Genomic DNA, 20,067 nt, shown 5'->3' with positions numbered 1-20,067 from the left:
CAAGGAAAGTCAAACAGTAATCAAAAACCTCCAATGAAGTCCAGGACCACACGGCTTCACTTGTGAATTCTACCAAACACTCAAAGAAAGATTAATACCAATCCTTTAAAATTTTTTCCAAAAAAATGAAGTGGAGAAACTCTTACAAACTCATTTTATGAGGCCAGCATTACCCTGCTATCAAATCCAGAGAAAGATGCCACAAGAAGATTGCAAGCCAATATCCCCGATGGACAGATATGCAAAAATCCTCGACGAAATATTCGCAAACCGAATTAAACAATAAATATAAAAGGCTCGTACACCATGATCCAGGGGGATTCATTCCAGGAATGTAAGGATGGTTCACCAACCACAAATCAATTAATGTGATACAGCACATTAACAAAATGAAGGATAAAAAACATGATCATCTCAATGATGCAGAAGAAGCATTTGACAAAATTCAACGTCCATTTATGATAAAAACTCTCAGCAAAGAGGTTATAGAGGGAACCTACCTCAACACTGATAAAGGCCATAGATGACAAGCCCATAGCTAACATCGCAACCAACGGTGGAAAGCTGAAAGCTTTTCCACTGAGATCTGGAACAAGATAGGATGCCCTCTCTCACCACTTTTATGCAACGTAGTATTGGAAATCCTTGGCATGACAAAGGACTAAAAGGCATTTCAATTGAAAAGGAAGGAATAAAACTGTCGCTATTTGCGGATGACATGATATATTAGAAACCCTAAAGAGTCCACTGAAAAACTGTTAAAACTGATAAACGAATTCAATAAGGTCGCAGGGTACAAAATCAATACACGAAAGCTATTGTGTTTTTATACAGTAATAATGAACTATCAGAAAGATAAATTAAGAAAACAATCCCATTTACAAATGAATCAAAATAACAAAATATTTGGGAAAATTAACCAAGAAAGTGACAGTCTTAGATATTGAAAACTCCAAGATATTAATTAAAAAAAAAAAAAGAAAACACAAATAAATGGAAAGTGATTCCATGTTCATGACTTAGAAGAATATTTTTAAAATATTCGTACCACCTAAAGCAATATACTGATTCAGTGCAATCCCTATCAAAATCTAAATGGCATTTTTCAACAGAAATAGAACACACAATCCTAAAATTTGTACGTAACTATAAAAGGCTTCAAATAGTCAAAGCAACTTTGAGAAATAAGAACAAAGCAACGAAGCTGAAGGCATCGTGCTCCTTGACTGCAAACTATATTACAAAGCTACAGTAATTTAAACAGTATGGCTTTGGCATAAAAACAGAACATAGGTCAATGGAACAGGAGAGCCCAGAGAGCAACCCACACATATATGTTTAAGTAATTCATGACAAGAATATACAATAGGAAAAGAACTGTCTCTTCAATAAAAGGCATTGCAGAAATTGGACAGCCACTTGCAAAAGAATGAAACTGGACCACTCTCTTCCACCATACACAAAAATTAACTCAAAATAAAGACTTGAATGTAAGACGTGAAACCATAAAACACCTAGAAGAAAACAAAGGTGGCAAACCCCCGATATAGGTTTTAGCAATAATATTTTGGATCCGACACCAAAAGCAAAAGCCACAGAAACAAAAATCAACAAATGGGACCCTGTTCAACTAAAAAGCTTCTGCACAGCAAAGGAAACCATGTACCAAATGAAAAGCGACCTACTGAATGGGAGAAAATACTGACAAATCATATATCTGATAAGAGGCTAATATCCAAAATGCATTAAGAACTCATACAGTTCAAGAGGAAAATAAACAATCCAATTAAAAAATGGACGAAAGATCTGAATAGATATTTTACCAGAGAAGACACGCAGATGGCCAGCCAACAAGTACACGAAAAGATGCTCTGCATCATTAATCGTCAGGGAAATGCAAATCAAAACCGCAATGAGATACCACCTCACACCCATCAGAATATTAAAAAGACAAGAAATAACACTTGTTAGGATGTGAAGGAAAGGCGAGCCTTATGTATTGCTGATGGGCAGGTAAATTGGCGCAGCCACTATGAAAACCAGTACAGAGGTTCTTCAAAAAATTAAAAATATAAACTTCATATGATCTAGTGATTCCACTTCTAGATATTTCTCTGAAGAAAACGAAAACCAGAATTTGACAAAGTATACGCACTCCCACATCCACTGCAGCATTATTTACAATTCCCCAATATGTGGAAACCATGAAAGTGTTCATCGATGGATGGATAAAAATTCAGCCATAAAAAGTAAAACCCTGCCATTTGCAACAACATGAATGGACCTCTAGCACATTATGATACGTGGACTCTAAATATATATGTATACACACAACACACACACACAACACGCACACACACACACACGAGCTCACAGATAGAGAACAGATGGGTGGTTGCCAGAGGCAGGGGTGGGGTGGGCTGTGAGAAATGGGTAAACTGTTTTTTTTTTTTCAGTTAAATTGCAAAAATAAGATTTGCCCTTTATGAGCTTTTAATATCAATGGAATTATAAAATCTTTTGACTTGCTTTTTTCACTTAGCATATTTTTTTTAAAAGATCCATCCACATTGTAGCATGTACAATGAATTCATTTCTTGTTATTGCCGTGCAATGTTTCAAAGCATGGATATAGCACGTACTGTTTATGTATTTGTGCACTGGTGGACATTTAAGTTACTTCCGCTCTTTGGCTATTATGAACGATGCTGCATCCAACATTTGTGTACAAGTTTTTCTGTGGATACATGTTTTTAGATATCTTTGTATTGCTAGGTCAAATGGTAACACTTTAAGAAACTTCTGGGCTATTTTCCAAAGTGGCTGCACCTTTTATATTTTTACCAGCAATGTATAATGGCTCCGATTCCTCCACATGCAAACAAATATATATATATTTTGTCTTTTTTAGTGTAGTCATCGTGGTGGGTGTGAAATGGTATCCCGTTTTGGTCTTGATTTTCATTTCTCTATTGAATAATGGTGTCGAACCATTTTTCATTTGTATCTCTTTTTTGGAGGAATGTCTAGTCAAGTCCTTGGCTCGTTTTAAAATTGGGTTATTTGCTTTTCTAACGTCGAATTGTAAGAGTTCTTTATATATTCTAGAATCGACACCCTTATCAAATATGCAATTTGCAAATATTTCCTCTCATTCTATGGGCTGGATTTTCACTTTCTTCATGGTATTGCAGCACAATTTCAAATTCGATGAAGTCCAATCTATCATTTTTTCCCTGTGGTTGCTTGTGCCTTTGTTACACACACACACACACACACACACACACACACACACACACACACATTACAAAGATTTACTCCTATAATTTCTTCTAGGAATTTTGTCTTAGCTTCAGCATTTAGGTTCATGATACATTTTAGGATAATTTTTGTGTACAGCATAAATAAATGGTCCAAATTTATTTGTTTGCTAAGAATCCAGCTGGGATTTTCAGAGGGATCGCCCTGAATCTATGGGGAGTATTGCCATCTCTCTTAAGCATGAATCTACTGAGATCACTGGGTCCTTCGTTCTCTTAAATGTGGTACATTACATTAATTGATTTTCGGATGTTGAACCAAACTTACTTTGCTGAGAGAAATTCCAATTTTACAATTCTTAATATAAATCTTACTTGGCCATTATAATCCTTTTTATTACTAGATTTGGTGTGCCAGTATTTTGGTGAGGACTTTAAAAAAAATCTATATTCAAAAGTGATACTGGTCTGCAGTTTTCTTTGTGTGTGATGCCTCTGGTTTCGGTATCAGGCACCACTGGTCTCACAGAATTAGTGTGGGAGCATTCCCACCTCTTATTTTTTGGAAGAATTTGTGAAGGATTGATATCAATTCTATTATTTTTATTTACTTATTTGTTTATTTATTTATTTTTATTTTTATTTTTTTTTGCCGAGGAAACCCTTGGTTGACCTCACAGATTGCAAGGACCTTGTCAGCTTACAATCACTTATTTATTTTTTACACCTACAGCACCTGGTCTTCTTAGTTGGTCTCCCATCCAAGTACTAACCAGGCCCGATCCTGCTCAGCTTCGGGTTCGGGCACATTCAGGGTAGCATGGTTGTAGACTTATTAATTCTTCTTTAAATGTTTGATAAGATTCACTAGTGAAGCCATGTGGATCTGGGCTTCTCTTTTTGGGAAGCTTCTTTATTTTTAATTCACTCTGCTTGCTATAGGACTATTCAGATTTTGTATTTCTTGAATCAGCGTGTGTCTTCCTGGGTATTTACATCTAGGTTACGTGATTTATTTTATCTCCGTTATGGCACATACCCCATTTTCATGGCTGCTTTTATGAGTCTTCTCTCTTTTGCTCTTAGCCAATCTTTATTAATTTCTTTCCTGCTTTCCTTCTCATCTTTACATTCCATCACTTATCAGAGCTTCCTCTTCAGAAATTTATGAATGTCATGAATGACAGAGTGTGATGCAGGGTGAGGATTAATATGCATGTATTTGGAAAGGGGGCTCATTTTGGGCTAAGACAAGTACACACAGGGTCATTGCAAGATGTAGCAAGGGAAATGCTGTAAAAGGGGCCATGATAGTGATTACTATAGGAAGAAAAAGTTGAGTGTTTTGCCTGGGAGACTAGGGAATAAGGCCCACCAGTACTAAAACCGATTACTAACCAGGCGAGGTGTTTTACCTACCTGTCAAACATTTACTCTGGAATAGGTCAGATGGAGATGCCTATGGCTCTAACGCATACTCAGCACTCAAACCCAGCATGCAGAGACTGCTTTGCATAATGCGCAAAGATGAAAAGTTACATGTCACTGTGCATCAGGCAACTATAGGCCTATAGGCGATTTCCATTCTTCTGTAGTTTATATTACTGACGAACATGCTAACGCAGCTGGAGAGGTGGTAGCAAGACTTTTTATCAGCGTGCCCCACCAAAATGACAAAGCTGTCCTTTTCTCCTGGAATCGCTGTCAGAAATGAGGATGAACAGATGAACCCTTATTACAGTCATGTTCTTGCATCTCTGAAGCCACATCTGCTGTATTCTGTGAGCCAAAATCTTTCCAATGGCTTGTTAGCCATCACAGCCAATTGGCCACGGATGAACTAGCCAGATTCCTTTCTGCAGTGTCATCAAATCTGAGGGCTGAGAACTGTTTCCACATTCTTTGTTTCTAGAATCCATTGCCAAGAAAACAGGAAAAGAGAAAACAACTTGATTTTAATTCACCTGGTAAATCTTATGGGGCCAATATTGTTCTCACATTCTTTGAACTTCTGAGACCAAAAAGACTATTTATCGAGGACTTGTGACGTGTTTTAGCACAGTCGAAGGTGGTTAATCCCACAACTACTACTGTGGGGTATGCAGACCATCTCCGGTTTACAACGAAGAGCCAGAGGCACGGAGGCATGGAACGATTTCTTCAAGATCAGACAGCTAGGAGAGTAGTGGAGCCAGGATGTGAATGTGCGTCTGGCTAACTCTAAAATTCCTGATTTGTCCTCCATGCTATATGGCACTGCTTCTCACTGAATGTCAGGGCTGGACGGCCTTCAGAGATCAGCTAATCCAGTGTCTCCTGCCCTTGGGTGCACAGTAAAATCACTAGGGGGCTCTCTTAAAATACCGATGTCTCTCCCCATCCTCCCAATTCTGATTTAATTGGAATAGGGGAGGATGCAGGCATCCATTCTTTTCAAACTGCCCTAAATGACTTAAATATCCGGTTGGGATTGAAGCCCACTGACCTGGTCTAACTTTCTTATTTTTCAGGGAGAAATTTTGGGGCCCACAAAAAAACCCCAAACAAACAGAAAATTGACCAAGAGAAACAGTCTTTCAGAGATATGCCTGAGACTGGCACCCAGGTGTTATGATTCCTATGCCGCAGATCTGCTGTAGAATAATATTTCTAGTCACGTTCTGTTTACTAAGTTCGCCCAGAGCCTAGAATCTGGAACAGTCGAGCTATGAAAAATCTATATAATGACTAACATCGGCCACTCAGCTATGCTCCAGGATCCTTTGAAAAGATGGTAATATCATTACAAAACACTCTAAATATTCCACCAAAAGAAAAAAAAAACTATTAGAACTGATCAATTTGGTAAAGTCAGCTAAAAAATTAATATTCAGAAATTAGTTGCATTTTTATATACCAGTAAAACTATCAGAGAGAAATTAAGAAAACAAACCTATTTACAATTGCATCAAAAAAAGAAACAAATAAAATACCTAGTAATGAATTCAACCAAGGAGATAAAAGACCTGTACTAGAGACCTTTACTCAGAAAGAGACTGGAGAAAGAAACTGAAGAAGATACAAATAAATGGAAGCATATACAGTGCTCATGGATAGGAAGAATTAGCATCATTAAAATGTCCACACTACCCAAAGTGATCTATAGCTTCGATGCAACCCCTATCAAAATACTGATGGCATTTTCTACAGAACTAGAACAAATAATCCTAAAATTTATATGGAACCACAAAAGACCCTAATAGCTACAACAATCTTGGAAAAGAACAAAGGTGGAGGTATCACACTACCCGATATCAAACTATAATACAAAGCTACAGTAATCAAAACAGCGTGGTGCTGGCATAAAAACAGACGCATAGATCGAAGGAACGGAATAGAGAGCGCAGAAAAAAACCCACTCCTTTATGGTCAATTAATCTATGACAGAAGCAAAATTATATGAAGGGTTAAAGACAGTCTCTTCAATAAACGGTGTTCGGGAAACTGAAAATACATGCCAAAAATAAAACTGTTCAACCTTCTTACACCATTTACAAGAATAAAGTCAAAATGGATTAAAGACTGAAATGTGAGACCAAAAAAGATAAAACTGCTAGAAGAAAACATAGGCAGTAAAGTGTCTGACACTGCTTTTAGTATTTTTTTCTGCTATAGCTCCTTAGACAAAAACAAAAAAACAAACAAAAAAATAAAACAAGAGAAATAATAAACAAATGGGACTGCCTCAAACTAAAAGGTTTTTGCACAACAAAGGAAACCATCAATAAAATGAAAAGACAACCTACTGAATCGGGGAAGATATTTGCTAATGATATATCCGATAAAGGGTTACTATCCAACATTTATAAAGAACTCACACAACTCACCACCAACAAAAAATCCAATTTAAAAACGGACAGAGAACCATTTCTCCAAAGAGGACATACGGGTGGCCAATAGACATGAACAGATGCTCAAGGTCAGTAAGCATCAGAGAAATGCAAATTAAAACCACAATGAGCTATCACCTCACTCCTGTCAGAATGGCCATCATCAGTAAATCAGAAAACAAGTGTTGGTGAGGATGCGGAGAAAAGGGACCCCTCGTGCACTGTTGGTGGGATTGCAAATGGGTACAGCCGCTACGGAAAACAATTTGGAAATTCCTCAAAAAAAAATTAAAAATAGAACTACCTTATGACCCAGCAATATCACTTCTGGGGATTTATCCAAAGAAATCCAAAACAGTCATTGAAAAAGATAAATGCATCATGCACCCCCCGGCCCATGTTCACTGCAGCATTATTTACAGTAGCCAAGACGTGAAAGCAACCTAAGTGCCTATCAACAGATGACTGGATAAAGAAAGGGTGGTACGTACATACAGCAGAATATAACTGAGCCGGAAAAAATAAAATAAAATCTTAACTGTTTGCGACAACATGGATGGACCCAGTGGGTATTATGCTAAGTGAACTAAGACAGAAAAAGACAAATACCATTTGATTTCACTTATATGTGGAATCTAAAAAATGAAAGGAACTGCTAAAACAGAAATCAACTCAGATACAGAGAACAAACTCATGGTCGCCAGATGGGAGGGGGCTTGGGGGCTGGGTGAAAATGGCGAAGGGATTAAGAAGTACAAGTTGGCAGTTATAAAACAGTCACGGGGATGTGAAGTACAGCGCAGGGAATATAGTCAGTAATAACTGTGTATGGTGTTAGGTGGGGACCGAACTGATCGGGGGTCACTTCGTAAATTATGTGGGTGTCTGACCACTGTGATGTACAGCTGAAACTAGTATAAAATGATGTTGGATGTAACCGAAAAGCAAAAAAGATTGTAGTATCATTACAAATTACAGCAGCCACCAAAACTGATCTCACCCATTATGGAACTACTTTCTTGCTGGAAAGAAATCAGCAACTATTTTTCGAGTGCCCTAATACGTGGCGGACACGGAGAGGCACTTTGAATACATTGGGGACCCAAAGATATGAATATCACTATCCCCTGTGCTATCTGGTCTAAGGAGATTTATTGTCATACAGAAGAATGGTTACGGAGCCCCATTTTCCAGATGAGGCAAATGAAGTTTCGAGTTAAAGGAATTTTCTAGTAAGCTGCAGTATCGCAAATGGGCAAAACCCCCCAGGACGTTGGAAGCAGAGAGACTTGGTTTGAATCCCACTAGTACTGATCGCTGGCCGTGTAATTTTGGGCACATGATGAAACTAACCTCCTTACCATCAGTTTTCTTATCTACAAAATGGGGAAAACAATATCCCAGCCTCAAGGGTTTTGTGACAAATGCATTGGATAATACGTGGAAAAGGGCCGGGCGAACTCAAAATAAATGGTCACGTCTCCCCATTTTCTTATTCACTGGCACTTCCCCTTGGAACAAGAACCCAGGGCATCTGGCTCCCAGCTCACTGAGCTCTGCCCTACACCAAGCTGCCTCTTGTCACATACTACTGGCTGAGGCAGAGAAGCAGCAGCCGTTGGAAAAGCACTGAAAACAACAGCAGCTCTATCTTTACGGTCTTTTCGTAACGTTGTCTGAGACAAGAAAAACAACATAGCTTAAGAAATGTGAAATATGTTCAGCTAAGTGTGTGAAGATTTCAGAAAACCGACGAGATAGGAGCGTGAGAACAGACGCCACTTGCATAGCAATGACATGCTGCACGCTGAACGCTGGCCTAGCGACCTCATTCCAGTACACATCACAACAGATGGCACAATGATAGCAGCTAACGTTTCCTGGCAGTGTTCATGTCCTAGCTGCCACACCAAACTCTACTTACCTTAACCTCGTTTAGACTTTGACACGTGAATGAAGTACGCACTGTGATCCCCATTTTACAGATGAGAGCACTGAGGTCCAGAAACCTTAAGCATTCTGCCCAAGATCCCTAGACAGTAAGCGATGGCTGCCAGTTTTGAACTTGTGTCTGAATCCAAGATCAACTATTAGATGATGGTTTCTCAGTGGATGGCAGTCCCCAGTGACTGCAGCCAGAAAGCCATGTGTCTTCATGGACTTAACACACTTCCTCAATGTATGCCCTCTGTCAACCAGTGAGTTACATCTGCTGTGCTTAACTGCCACACACAACCTTAGCTTCAAAATGACTGCAACTCTCCTATTCCGGTTTTCTGCTTCCTGTCTGAGCCTCTTCAATACATAGATTACACGGGCCCCTGGAGGAGTCTGCTCTGAAGTATCTGCTTCTGTAACCTCTCTCCTTAAGAGCTTTCAATAACTCCCCATGGTTCACCGCAGTGGCCTGCTCGCTGACGCAGGAGAATCCCCCGAGGAGCTAATTACCAACACTGAGACGTGATCCCACCGCACGTAGCCCACACTTCTCCGAATCTGAGCAACAGGTGAGACCAAAGGAGCCGTAGTTTTATTAAAAGCCTAAGTGATCTTCTTAGGCAGGCGCTGAAACCACTTGGCCCACTGGATACAAATTCAAAACACTGGCTTGGCATTCAAGGTCAATGTCTGGCTTCTTATCTCACCGCTTCCACGAGCCTTTTGATATGACCTTCCAGCTGGACCGTCCTGTTTCACTTCTCCAGGCGGACCCCGCTGGTTCACGCCCCCGTGTCTTTGCTTACACTGCCAGTCCCTCCGACTGGAATGACCTCGCCTTGTCTCCGACCATCTGTCTCCCCTGCCGCGTCTCATGATTCAGTTCTCGGCCCAATGGGCCATCACCTACCCCGTGAGGCCCTTCTTGACTCTGCATCGCCAGGCAGAATACGATCAGGCCCCCGAATGTGAAGTCTTCTCTCTGAGCACCCATAATGGTTTATATTGTGAATAACCCACGTATGTGTCTGCTTCCCACCACTCGCGCGGCCTTCGCCCACGAATTCCTGGTGTCTAGCTGATATGCTGCCTGAGTATCTCCTACTGAATTCTTTCTCTCCTCTTCCACTTACCTTTAAGCCATACAACGAAGTTAGAAAACAGCCATGTTGCCTTTCAAACAGCATCTTAATTTGAAGGCCAAGATGAACCCTAAGCAACTTTCAAGTTGTAATCAGGACACTGCTGAACTACATCACATAAATGAAAACCTCCCTTCAAAATATACCAAAGATTTTACTGTACCCATTTGGGCTCGGTCCCTCTCACTTCCTGCCCGTGAATTCTTCCTCCTACCTAACCCACATCCCTCAGATTCTTTTCTCCTTGTCCTCAGCAGAAACAAAGAACTGCCTGACATCCTCTTACCTTGGCCTACATGGAGTTGAAGAAAATGTAATCTAGGATAAAACCCGAGAAGGAAAATGTCATACTTGGCACCTTCTGAACTAGGTAAAAGTCGGGTGGCGACGAGCTGGTGCGCTGTCGGTGTTAGCTAAATATTAATCGCTCGACTCGATGAGCAAGCTCTCTCCATTGTGCAAAGTGAGCGTTGGGTCCGTGGCACCGTCCTTCCTAGTTTCCTTCTGCCATTGAAGTGCAGAGGCGAGCTGCAGCCGGCCAGAGCCTACTTCCCCTTACTCTTGGCTACTGTCAACTTGCCCCGACTGTTGCAGCGCTGGAATCTGCCTCGCTGTACTAGACCGTGAGTCGGGAGCCTGAGGTTCCGTGATCAGTTCTGACACTAACTGGCGGCATGACCTGTGGGGACGTGACCCCCTGCCCCCTGCTTTCCTCATCTCTATCAAACTTTTACTGCACAGCTCTTCGGGCACATAAAGCACATTTGCATGCATTTATCTCTTGGGATCGGCATAACCATTCTGTGAGGCAAACGGGGGGTTCCAGGGAGGTTTGGGGAGGTTAAGTAGCTTCTCTAGAGCAGAACAGCCACGAAGTAGCAAAGCTGTAATATGAACTCTAGTTTTAATTCCTAATCCAGCACTCTTTCTAATAAACCAAGCTGTCTTCTGGTATCTATAAAACAAGGGGGTTGGCTTAGGGATCTTTAACAACTATTGTTATGTACAGAATTTCATCAGTTTAAAAATACCTTCGCATTCATTGTTATCCATTCCGTCAAGAAAAATGTAATCAGTAAGTACCATAACCAGGCACTACTAGACTAGAGATGCAATGAATGATGAACGAGTCAGACGAAGATGCCGATTGCCTTATGGAGGCTTCTATTTTGAGGGAGGTGTACGAAGCAAACATACAGAGTCAAAAAATGATTTTAGATACCGATAAGTACAGCAGGGGAAGGGGATACAGAGTGACTGAGAAATATGTCATTTAAGCTCCCCAACGCCCCTGCCATGTAGAGATTTGCATTAACCCCACTTAGCCTTCAAAACAAGACATGGGTGTTTTTGTCCACTTATCTCTATCCTTTCCTTGAAAGTAGCAGGAAATCCATTTTGTTCACTGTTCTATCCCCAGTCCCTAGCGCACGGTTTGGCTAATGAGTGTCTGTTAAATACGTATTGGATCTACAGATGAATGAGTGAATGAATGAATGAATGAACGAACCAATGAGAAAACAAATGAACACAGCTTGCAGAACAGCTGGGTCAGTGTGTTCCTGGCAAAGGGAGCTAGAGTACCCTCCACTCTCCCCCAAAAGCAAACATCGGCCGCTTGCTCCTAGGAGCAAACAGGCATGGAGAAGAGACAGGTGGGAGCTGGCTTCTGAGGGGGAGGACGGGGGAAATATCACACTACAAGAAGCATAACCCCGCCAGTGCAAAGTAAGATGCCCCCCTCTAAGAAGTCGGTAAGAGAGGACTGCATGTGAGTTTTTTCTCCTCTCAGCCCTGGAAAGCTATTCTTTGCACTTGTTATGCAACGAAGAAATAGTGATCTGAAATGTGCTGGTAGCTGGCTTTCTGTGCAATTTCAAGGCCGAAATGGACTACATTCTATCCAATGACGTTTAGAGTCTGGGGACCTTTTACGGGGGCTAAGTCGTGCTAGACCGCCTCGGGCCCTGTGCTTCCCTTTCATTCAATGTTCTAGTCACAATGTGCCTAGATGTTTGCGCCATATGCATATAAAAACAGTGCTCTCGGAACACCAGCAAGTGACTTAGATGGAGAGAGGGAAAAATCCAAGCGGAAAGGAAGGAAGGAAGATAACAGTTAGCACTTGCCACATGCCAGCACTGTGATACTGATGGCCGCGCTTGCTGAGCAACTATAGCTTCCCATCTATGAAATGAGGATATTCACAGTATCTATTTACCGGGCTATTTTGTGAACTAAGTGAGCTAATCCACGTCAGGTGTTCTGCAGTGCCTGGCATGTAATATGCGCTGAATAATAAAATAAGCCATTACCGCCGCCATCATCATGATGATCACCATTACTTATCTGCAGTGTATGTTTTAGGTGCTTTCATATCAATTTTCATCATTTACTGTTTCCACAACATTGCATGGTAGAGATGACAGAGGAGAAAACCGAAGCACCATGAGACATAGTAACAACGAGCAGCTAGATCCATTCACTGAATCACACAAGGCCAAAACACAGCCTGGCAAACTAACAACTTGCCACAGATATTCGGAAATCCCGATAGATTTATACTAATTCCGTCTGCAGCTCGGTGCCAGAAGCAAATGTAGTTATATCTTGAAACTCCACTTTTATTCCTTAATAAGCTAGGGGTGGAGGCTAAAAGCTAAACAAACAAACAAAAACCATTAAAGATACTATTTGGGATTTGACAGGGAAAAAGGCCTACTTGTATAAAAGTATAAATCAAAATGGACAGTTTTAACCTAAGAGGTGCTAATGCTCATTTATGCTAATGGAATAAGCACATTCTCTACAATGAGCCCCTTGACCATGCTACATGACAGAACTGCCATGTTCTGTATTTGCGACAGGTTATTGTATTTATCAGTCTTTACACTCATTCACAAGGTGGCAACTGAATCCTTCTATGGGCCAGGGACACAGGAAGGCACAGGCAGTAGACCCTGTCTCTCAAGGCCATCACAGGCAAACGGTGATTAAAATGGCATTTGAAAGAAAAATGGAGAATATCGAGTGGTAAAAACACGGGGGATGGCACAGCTGTTTTAACAGCTTTATTGAGATGTAATTTACACACCATGAAGTTCACCCAAAGTATGAGTCAATGTTCTTTTTAACATATTTATAGAGTTGTGCAGCTATCGCCGTTATATAATTTTAGGATATCTTCATCGCCCCCAAATAAAACCGCGTACCCATTAGCGGTCAGTCCCCAAGGTCCTGTGAACCTTATCTACTGTCTGGATGGACTGGCCTAGTCTGCACGTTTCGTATAAATGGAATCATACACTATGTGGCCTTTCGTGAGTGGCTTCCTTCACTTAGCATACTATTTGCGAGGTCCAACCGTGTTATAGCAAGCGTTAGTACTTTATGCCTTTCTACGGATGAGTAACACCGCATTACGTGGATTTTGGATCTTGCCCCACATTCTGCCACGGACAAGTATCTCAGAGGTTCCGTCCGGTCGTTCTTCAGACGGTGCAGCTTTGGGCGCAGTTTTCCACCGCACTGAAGGCGAGCCTGGCTTCCTAGGAGTTGCAGCGGCATGTTGTTCAGATGACGTCGGGTCAGAGATTGTGCTGGAGCGTCCTCAGCCTTATGCCTTCTGCAGTTTACTGATGCATCTGCTTGCGGCATGAGGAATGCCTTAGCCTGCCCCGCACCGCGCTCTCCCTTCCCCTTGGTGTGTGCGGCATAGCACGGCGTACACGACTGCAGACTCCCACGATGCCCCTTCCTGCTGTTTCTTTGCCTGACTCTGGTGTCCTTGTGGTTGCCCCTGGGTGTTGCTCGTCGCCGCTAGCACGATAGGGCCTAGTAACTGCCAACCTTCAGGACCTCCACTGGTTTTGACAATGCTCTTAGGTCTCGACTTCTCCATGCTCTGCTCCAGTAACGTCAGTCCTGCGAAGCTCTCCATCCTAATGGCCTGCTTTCCCCATGTGGCGAAACCTCCAAATCAGTGCAGTGCATTCTGGGGCCTGGGAGAGTGACCCGCTTCTCTCGGAGTGACCGTTCTGCTCTACAAGGGGACCCTGTTGGGTTACGGTAGCCCCTAGTCCTTTCGCAGTAAGGAACGTTCACCCTGCGTATGAGCTGGGGCGAGCACAATCAGTGCTCAAGTATTCTCGGCTTAGAACTGCTGGAGCAGAGCCCCCGTGAGTAGAAACTGGGTGGCAGGAGAGATCTTGAGTCCTCTCGGCTGTGCCTGCCCCTCCGGGTGTGAAACTACCCCCCTGGAGTAGGAGTGGGGACACAGGGATCCCTTACCTCCTCGGCCACACCTGCCGGAAAAACAGCTGCAATCACACGGAGCTGTTCTTCTTACCGAGATTTAATAGAGTTTCTTGAATTAATGTTTCTCTCTTTGCTGTATGCCCTTAGGACAACTTCCTACCCATAGGAATGCTTAGTCCTAGAGCAGAAAGATTGGAAAAGGCTTCACAGAAGTGACAGAAATAATGCTTATTTAAAATTGGTTTGGTCAGGCCAGCGTATGAGCGAGAAGAAAGTTGCCCCCGAGAGGGAAACAGCATGTACAAAGGGAAGTGTGAATAAGGCTGGAAGTCCCACATAGATGCTAGAGGTCAAGTGGCTGCAGCGAGTAAGCCAAAGAAAGCAGCTTGGACCTGATCCTACAGGCAATGAGGAACCACAAGAGGCCTTTAGAAGGGAGATGATCTGGGCAGATCTGCATTCAAGACAGGCCACGCTGGCTAAGGTCCCAAACAACTTCAAAGGAATTAGATTTAATCCCAGGCTTTGCCAAAGCCAGGGAAAGGAAGGTGAGAACGCGCTTAGCAGCCAAGCCCATGCTTTTCAGTTCTCATCTCTATCAGGACAAGTCTACTTAATTTCTATGAAAATAAATCCACATTTCACACTCCTAACTAAAATCATTAAGGAAGGAAAACAAACAAACAAGCAAACAGAAAGCTCCTTCGGTTAGAATAGTCACACATTGGTTCAACTAAATATCTAACACGTATACGATTTCTGTTTAACAGAACATAATGTTGATATTTCTCTAAGTAAAAATTAATCTGAAAAGTAAAAAAATGAATCTCTGCTTTAAAACGTGTTGTGTACTTTGCTTAAAGATGCTTCTTTTAAATAAAAAAGCTCTTTTTATGAAACAATCCGGTTAAACAGAATGATCACTAGAATAGGAATCAGGAGCCCAGAGTTCAAGTCCGTTCAAGTTCCCGCAGGAACTTTAGCATCCATTCCTTGTTGGGACTGAATTTCTTTTCCTTCACAGAGAAGAATTCAAAAGATATGAGGAGAGAAATATTGAGCTGTGCAACATCTAAGATCCTTCTGATCACTTACATCCATAACTGAGCCTTTTGGCAAAAATACTCCCAGTACATAATTTCAATCAAACCCGCCTAGGAAGACTTTCGAAGCATGACCTCCAAACTCAGAAGCCATAAAGGAAAAGGAAGATTAACTACATAATTCAAGACTGCTAGACAGACAATCATATAAACAAAGCTGAAAGATAAACTGGGAAAACGATTTGTAGCACACATAACAAAGAGCCAAATTCCTTCATATACAAAGAGCTCCATAAATCAATAAGAAACAGATGGAAAGCCAAAAAACAACAAACGAACAAAAGCCAAGAACAGGCAGTTCACATGGAAAGAACTATAAATGGCCAATAAAAATGTGAAAAGATGCTCATGCTCACTCATAATTAAAGAGAGGAAACTTAATGATAAACTATTTTTTAACTACCATACTCGCAAAGATTAAAAAGTTTAATATCTAATATTTGCAGGGTCTTTTAGGGGGGCAGGGAAAGGGGTAACACCTATCAGCAGTCAAAATCCATACTTTTTTTCATCCGACTACTTAACAACTAAGAATTTATATTTGCAAAAGTAGGCTAATAAAAAACTACAACAATTTTAACAATTGTTATGTTTTCTATGTGCCTGGCACTTAATGTATAAATACTAAAGTTTTTAACACGTAGTGTTAAGTCATTAAATCCTCATAATAGTGCTTCGGAATAGACATCTCAATTTTTTCACAGGAAGACACCAAGGAGTAGAGAAAGTAAGGCGCTCGCTCAAGATCATACAATACGGCACCACATTTACTGCCTCTTTAGGACGTTAATTGCAAGACTACTTTCAATATCACAGAAGTTAGGAAAAAACAAAATAGCCACCAGTATTGGGAAGTGACAAAATCGATTACAATACGATAGTGTGAAGCCTTCCAGAAAATTAGGAAATAGATAGATATGAAAAAGTGTATAAGATCCGTTACGTAAAGAAATCAATTTGCAGAACGGTAACTGTAGCATGATAGCATTTGTGAAAAATATAAACGTAATTACATAAACGTTTTATATGCACAGAAAATCTCTGAAATTGTAGACGAGAAACTGGTCACCATAAGAATGTATTACTTTTATTCATTTAAAACATAATAAAAAAACATCAAGCCAATTTTAAGCATTCTACCAAAAGTTCCTATTTGCTGCTTTTCCTTCCATCAGAAGAGGTATCTTTGAGAAACTAATTAATGTGACGTATGAAATGCTCTGATACTTAGCTGCAATTCCACTGGCTTCTCTTTTTGGCCTCCCGGACCCCAGGTCCAGGCCCTCAAAAGATTCTGGATGCTCTCGGGACTGGCCCCTATGAATCAGCACGAACGCGTCCTTTTGGGTGGTTGCCTCAAGGTGTTCGGCTGTGCCTAAGGTAGAGGGAGCACCCACATAAGCCTAAAAATATTTACTAAGAGCCGGAAGCTGCTAAGTCTCATTAGAGGTTAAGGACTTGGCAGAACTAATGAAATGATGAATTCCTCCTTTTCTGGTCTGGAAAAATCTACAGGTCTCCTGTGTTCCCCAAGAGTTCGATGCCCTTTGATTAAAATGATTTAACTTTCATCTCTTTTTACGACCCTGAAATCAACATTTAAAAGTAGTCTAAAAGCAATCTTATGATTTTCAAACACTTTGGTGCCTTTTTAAATTTTCTAGAATTTTGGAAGATACATTAAGATTATGTTGTGTAAAAAACAAATTTTTAAAGATTATATTGGTGGAAAATTTGATGTATGTCATATATCAAGTTCCATATCATTGAACGTGATAAGGAAAACACTAAGAAATCAAAATGTAAATTAAGATATAAATATACAATTTCATGCAAGAAAGTCAAGCTAGGTAGGAAACCTAGCAAATTCAATCAAATATAAGCTATCTTTTAATGAAAAACAGGGTAGAATAAAAATGTTACATTGATAACGTTCAGTGTTGTTTAGATTACAGTAAACCCAGCATAATCACATACTGCTCAAAGGACTTTAAGTTGATATAAACCTTTTCGAAAGGACTATGGCAATACTCTACAGATTCCAAAAGAAATGTATTCATACTTTTTGATCCAGAAACTCAGGTATTGAAATTGATGCTAAGAAATAATTCAACCAAAGCAAGTAGCTACACACACACACACACACACACACACACACACACACACACACACACATTCACTGTCAAGTTATCCATAATATCTAAAAATGAAAAGTAATTAGATTTCCAACAACAGAAAAATGGTTTAGCACATCATGGCACATTTACTCTATGGTTGTGTTTTCCAATAGATTTTCTGTGTTGACAGAAATGTTCTATATCTGCATCATCCAAAACAGTAGCCACTAGACGCTACTGTGGCCTTGACTTGTGACTGAGATTGAGGAATTTACTTTTTTATTTTAATTTTAATTAGTTTAAACTCTGATCAAAATAGCCACCCATATTGGATAGTGCAGCTGTATTGTATATTGAAAAACAAAATGAAAATTGTAATAAAAAGGCAAAATATAAAAGAAACAAACCATGATATAAAACTATGTTTTACATAAACGAGATACAAAAACATAGCTACATGGATATAGAAAGTAAAAATGGTTAAATATGGAACATGTAAGTTATTTTTGATAGCGTGATAGGTAAGTAGTGATACATTTTACTTGTTTGAAATCATCTTTCATTATTTTTACAATGTTAAAGCATCCTTAAAAGATTCTATCACAGGTTGGAACTTCGAATCTTATGGTACGAAATTCTCGAATACGCATTCGATTCACTAATACTGATTTATAGAGTCAGCCAATGGAGTGTGTCATTAAATGATCCTAACCTTCTTTGCCACGAGAAAAGAGATAAGGAATCGGACTCTTCCTAAGCTCCTTGTCTTAAAAAATAAGTTGGAAAACATGACATGGTCCACGAAAACCAAAAGCCAGAGTATCTTAAACTACTTCCACTGAAATTACAAGGAAAGAGAACAGAGAGGAAATGATGGTGTTGCTAGGAAGGCCCCTCTGTTGATGAAATAAACAACGGATAGAAGGGTTCGAAGACCTCTTCATCTTAGAATTTCAAGGGTGGGGGTGGGAGCTGCTGTGGCTTCTCACCTCCATCTTCCATTTCATAGATACCAAAGGCAGAACTTCCAGGTCCCCCCCCCTCCGCTAAGCCCACTGGGAACAGCTAGCTGTGGTGAGGGTCTGCCTCGGAGAGTATTTCCACCGAACACGAGCAACGTGAACCCAGATTTACAGACCAGGCCTGCTTCCGTGGTGATTCCTGGCTGGTGAAAAGCCTGTGGCATGGAACCTGAGGACTGGCGTGTCTGGCCAATTTCAATGGAAGGAAAGTTGGGTTCCTGTCGGATCTGGGGTCCTGCACCCAAATTCAGCGTGCGCTTGGGCAAAGTAAGGGGATGCGAGCACAAGGCTAGTGACAGCTCATATAAAACGGGTGTTCAGGTTCTGTCAGTCCCATGGGCAAAATTTGACAGGGTTGAGAAGACAGTGCAAAGAAGCTTTTAGTCCCATGTGATTCCGTTGCGTGTGGGAGTCCAGCCTGTGAAAATGAAATGGAGGTTCTTATGCATAGTTCTGAATGGGTCCATGAGTCACAGCGGAGACAGAACATCTGGATGTAGAATAAATTGTTCTTTTATTATTTTGACTAATTCTTAACATTTGGATCACACTTTAAAGTTAACGAAATGCTTTCAAATCCATGATTCCATTTGATGCTCATAAACTCTGAAAGAGGCACAACGCTCAGTACATTAACAGCAGCTGCCTCGAGGACCGACCTTTGCCGAGCACTCTGCCTTTCGCGTGTAGTCTCTCAACTGCTCCCCCTAACTCTAGGAAGTAGCTAGAGTTTTAAACTCCCATTTTATAGTTAAAGAAACTGAGGCTCAAAGAGCAGCAAGATTCCTATGGATTCACAACTAGTTAGGCAGTACTGCCAGGCCCCAAATCCTGATGTTCTAATTCCAAGCTTCCACTTCTTTCGAAAACGTCACGTCTTCTCTTTGCGTTCACATATGTCAATGATATGCACGAGGAGGCGGCGGAAGCCCTGGGCTCTTTCATTCACGTTTTATTTATTTGCAATCCCTAGACCCATTCAGCAACATGTTGCGCATCCTTTTCTGCTCAGCTACTGCCCAGTTTCAGCAACGGCCCCTCAGATGGCCTCGGTACCTCCAGTTTCACCACTTTGCATCTCACTTCCAAAGTCATCATTCTAAACTCCAAGTCATCCAGGTCACGCGTTTGCTTAAAAGTCTTCTAATGACTTACAGCGCCAAGCCTCAATGGGGAAAAGTGATGTTGGGGAAGAAAATAGTCATTCCACGCACAGTGCCTGCTCTATAAGAAGTGCTCCGTCTGTAGTAACTTATCTTTTAAAATCCTTTTAAGACTCCGTTCACCAAAGTTAAAGCCTTCAGGGTCACATTCAAGGGCCTTTGTAACCTAACGAGAATATCACCGACTTTCTGTATC

At 41.0% G+C, this 20,067-nt stretch overlaps 1 protein-coding gene across 1 annotated transcript in view; it reads right to left on the bottom strand.

Annotated features, from left to right (window-relative positions):
• AR (androgen receptor) overlaps positions 1-13,866 on the bottom strand; it is a 78,563-nt gene extending 64,697 nt beyond the window's left edge. Inside the window, exon 1 of the mRNA XM_015586734.1 lies at positions 13,633-13,866. Within this exon, the coding sequence (XP_015442220.1) occupies positions 13,633-13,866 (234 nt within the window). The remainder of the gene's footprint in view (positions 1-13,632) is intronic.
• Positions 13,867-20,067: the final 6,201 nt, after the last annotated feature.

The sequence above is a fragment of the Pteropus alecto genome, unplaced genomic scaffold (genome assembly GCF_000325575.1).
Source record: "Pteropus alecto unplaced genomic scaffold, ASM32557v1 scaffold312, whole genome shotgun sequence".
NCBI classification, from domain to species: Eukaryota; Metazoa; Chordata; class Mammalia; order Chiroptera; family Pteropodidae; genus Pteropus; species Pteropus alecto.
Note: the sequence above shows the minus strand (reverse complement) of the source record. Positions and strands in the feature narration are given on the sequence as shown.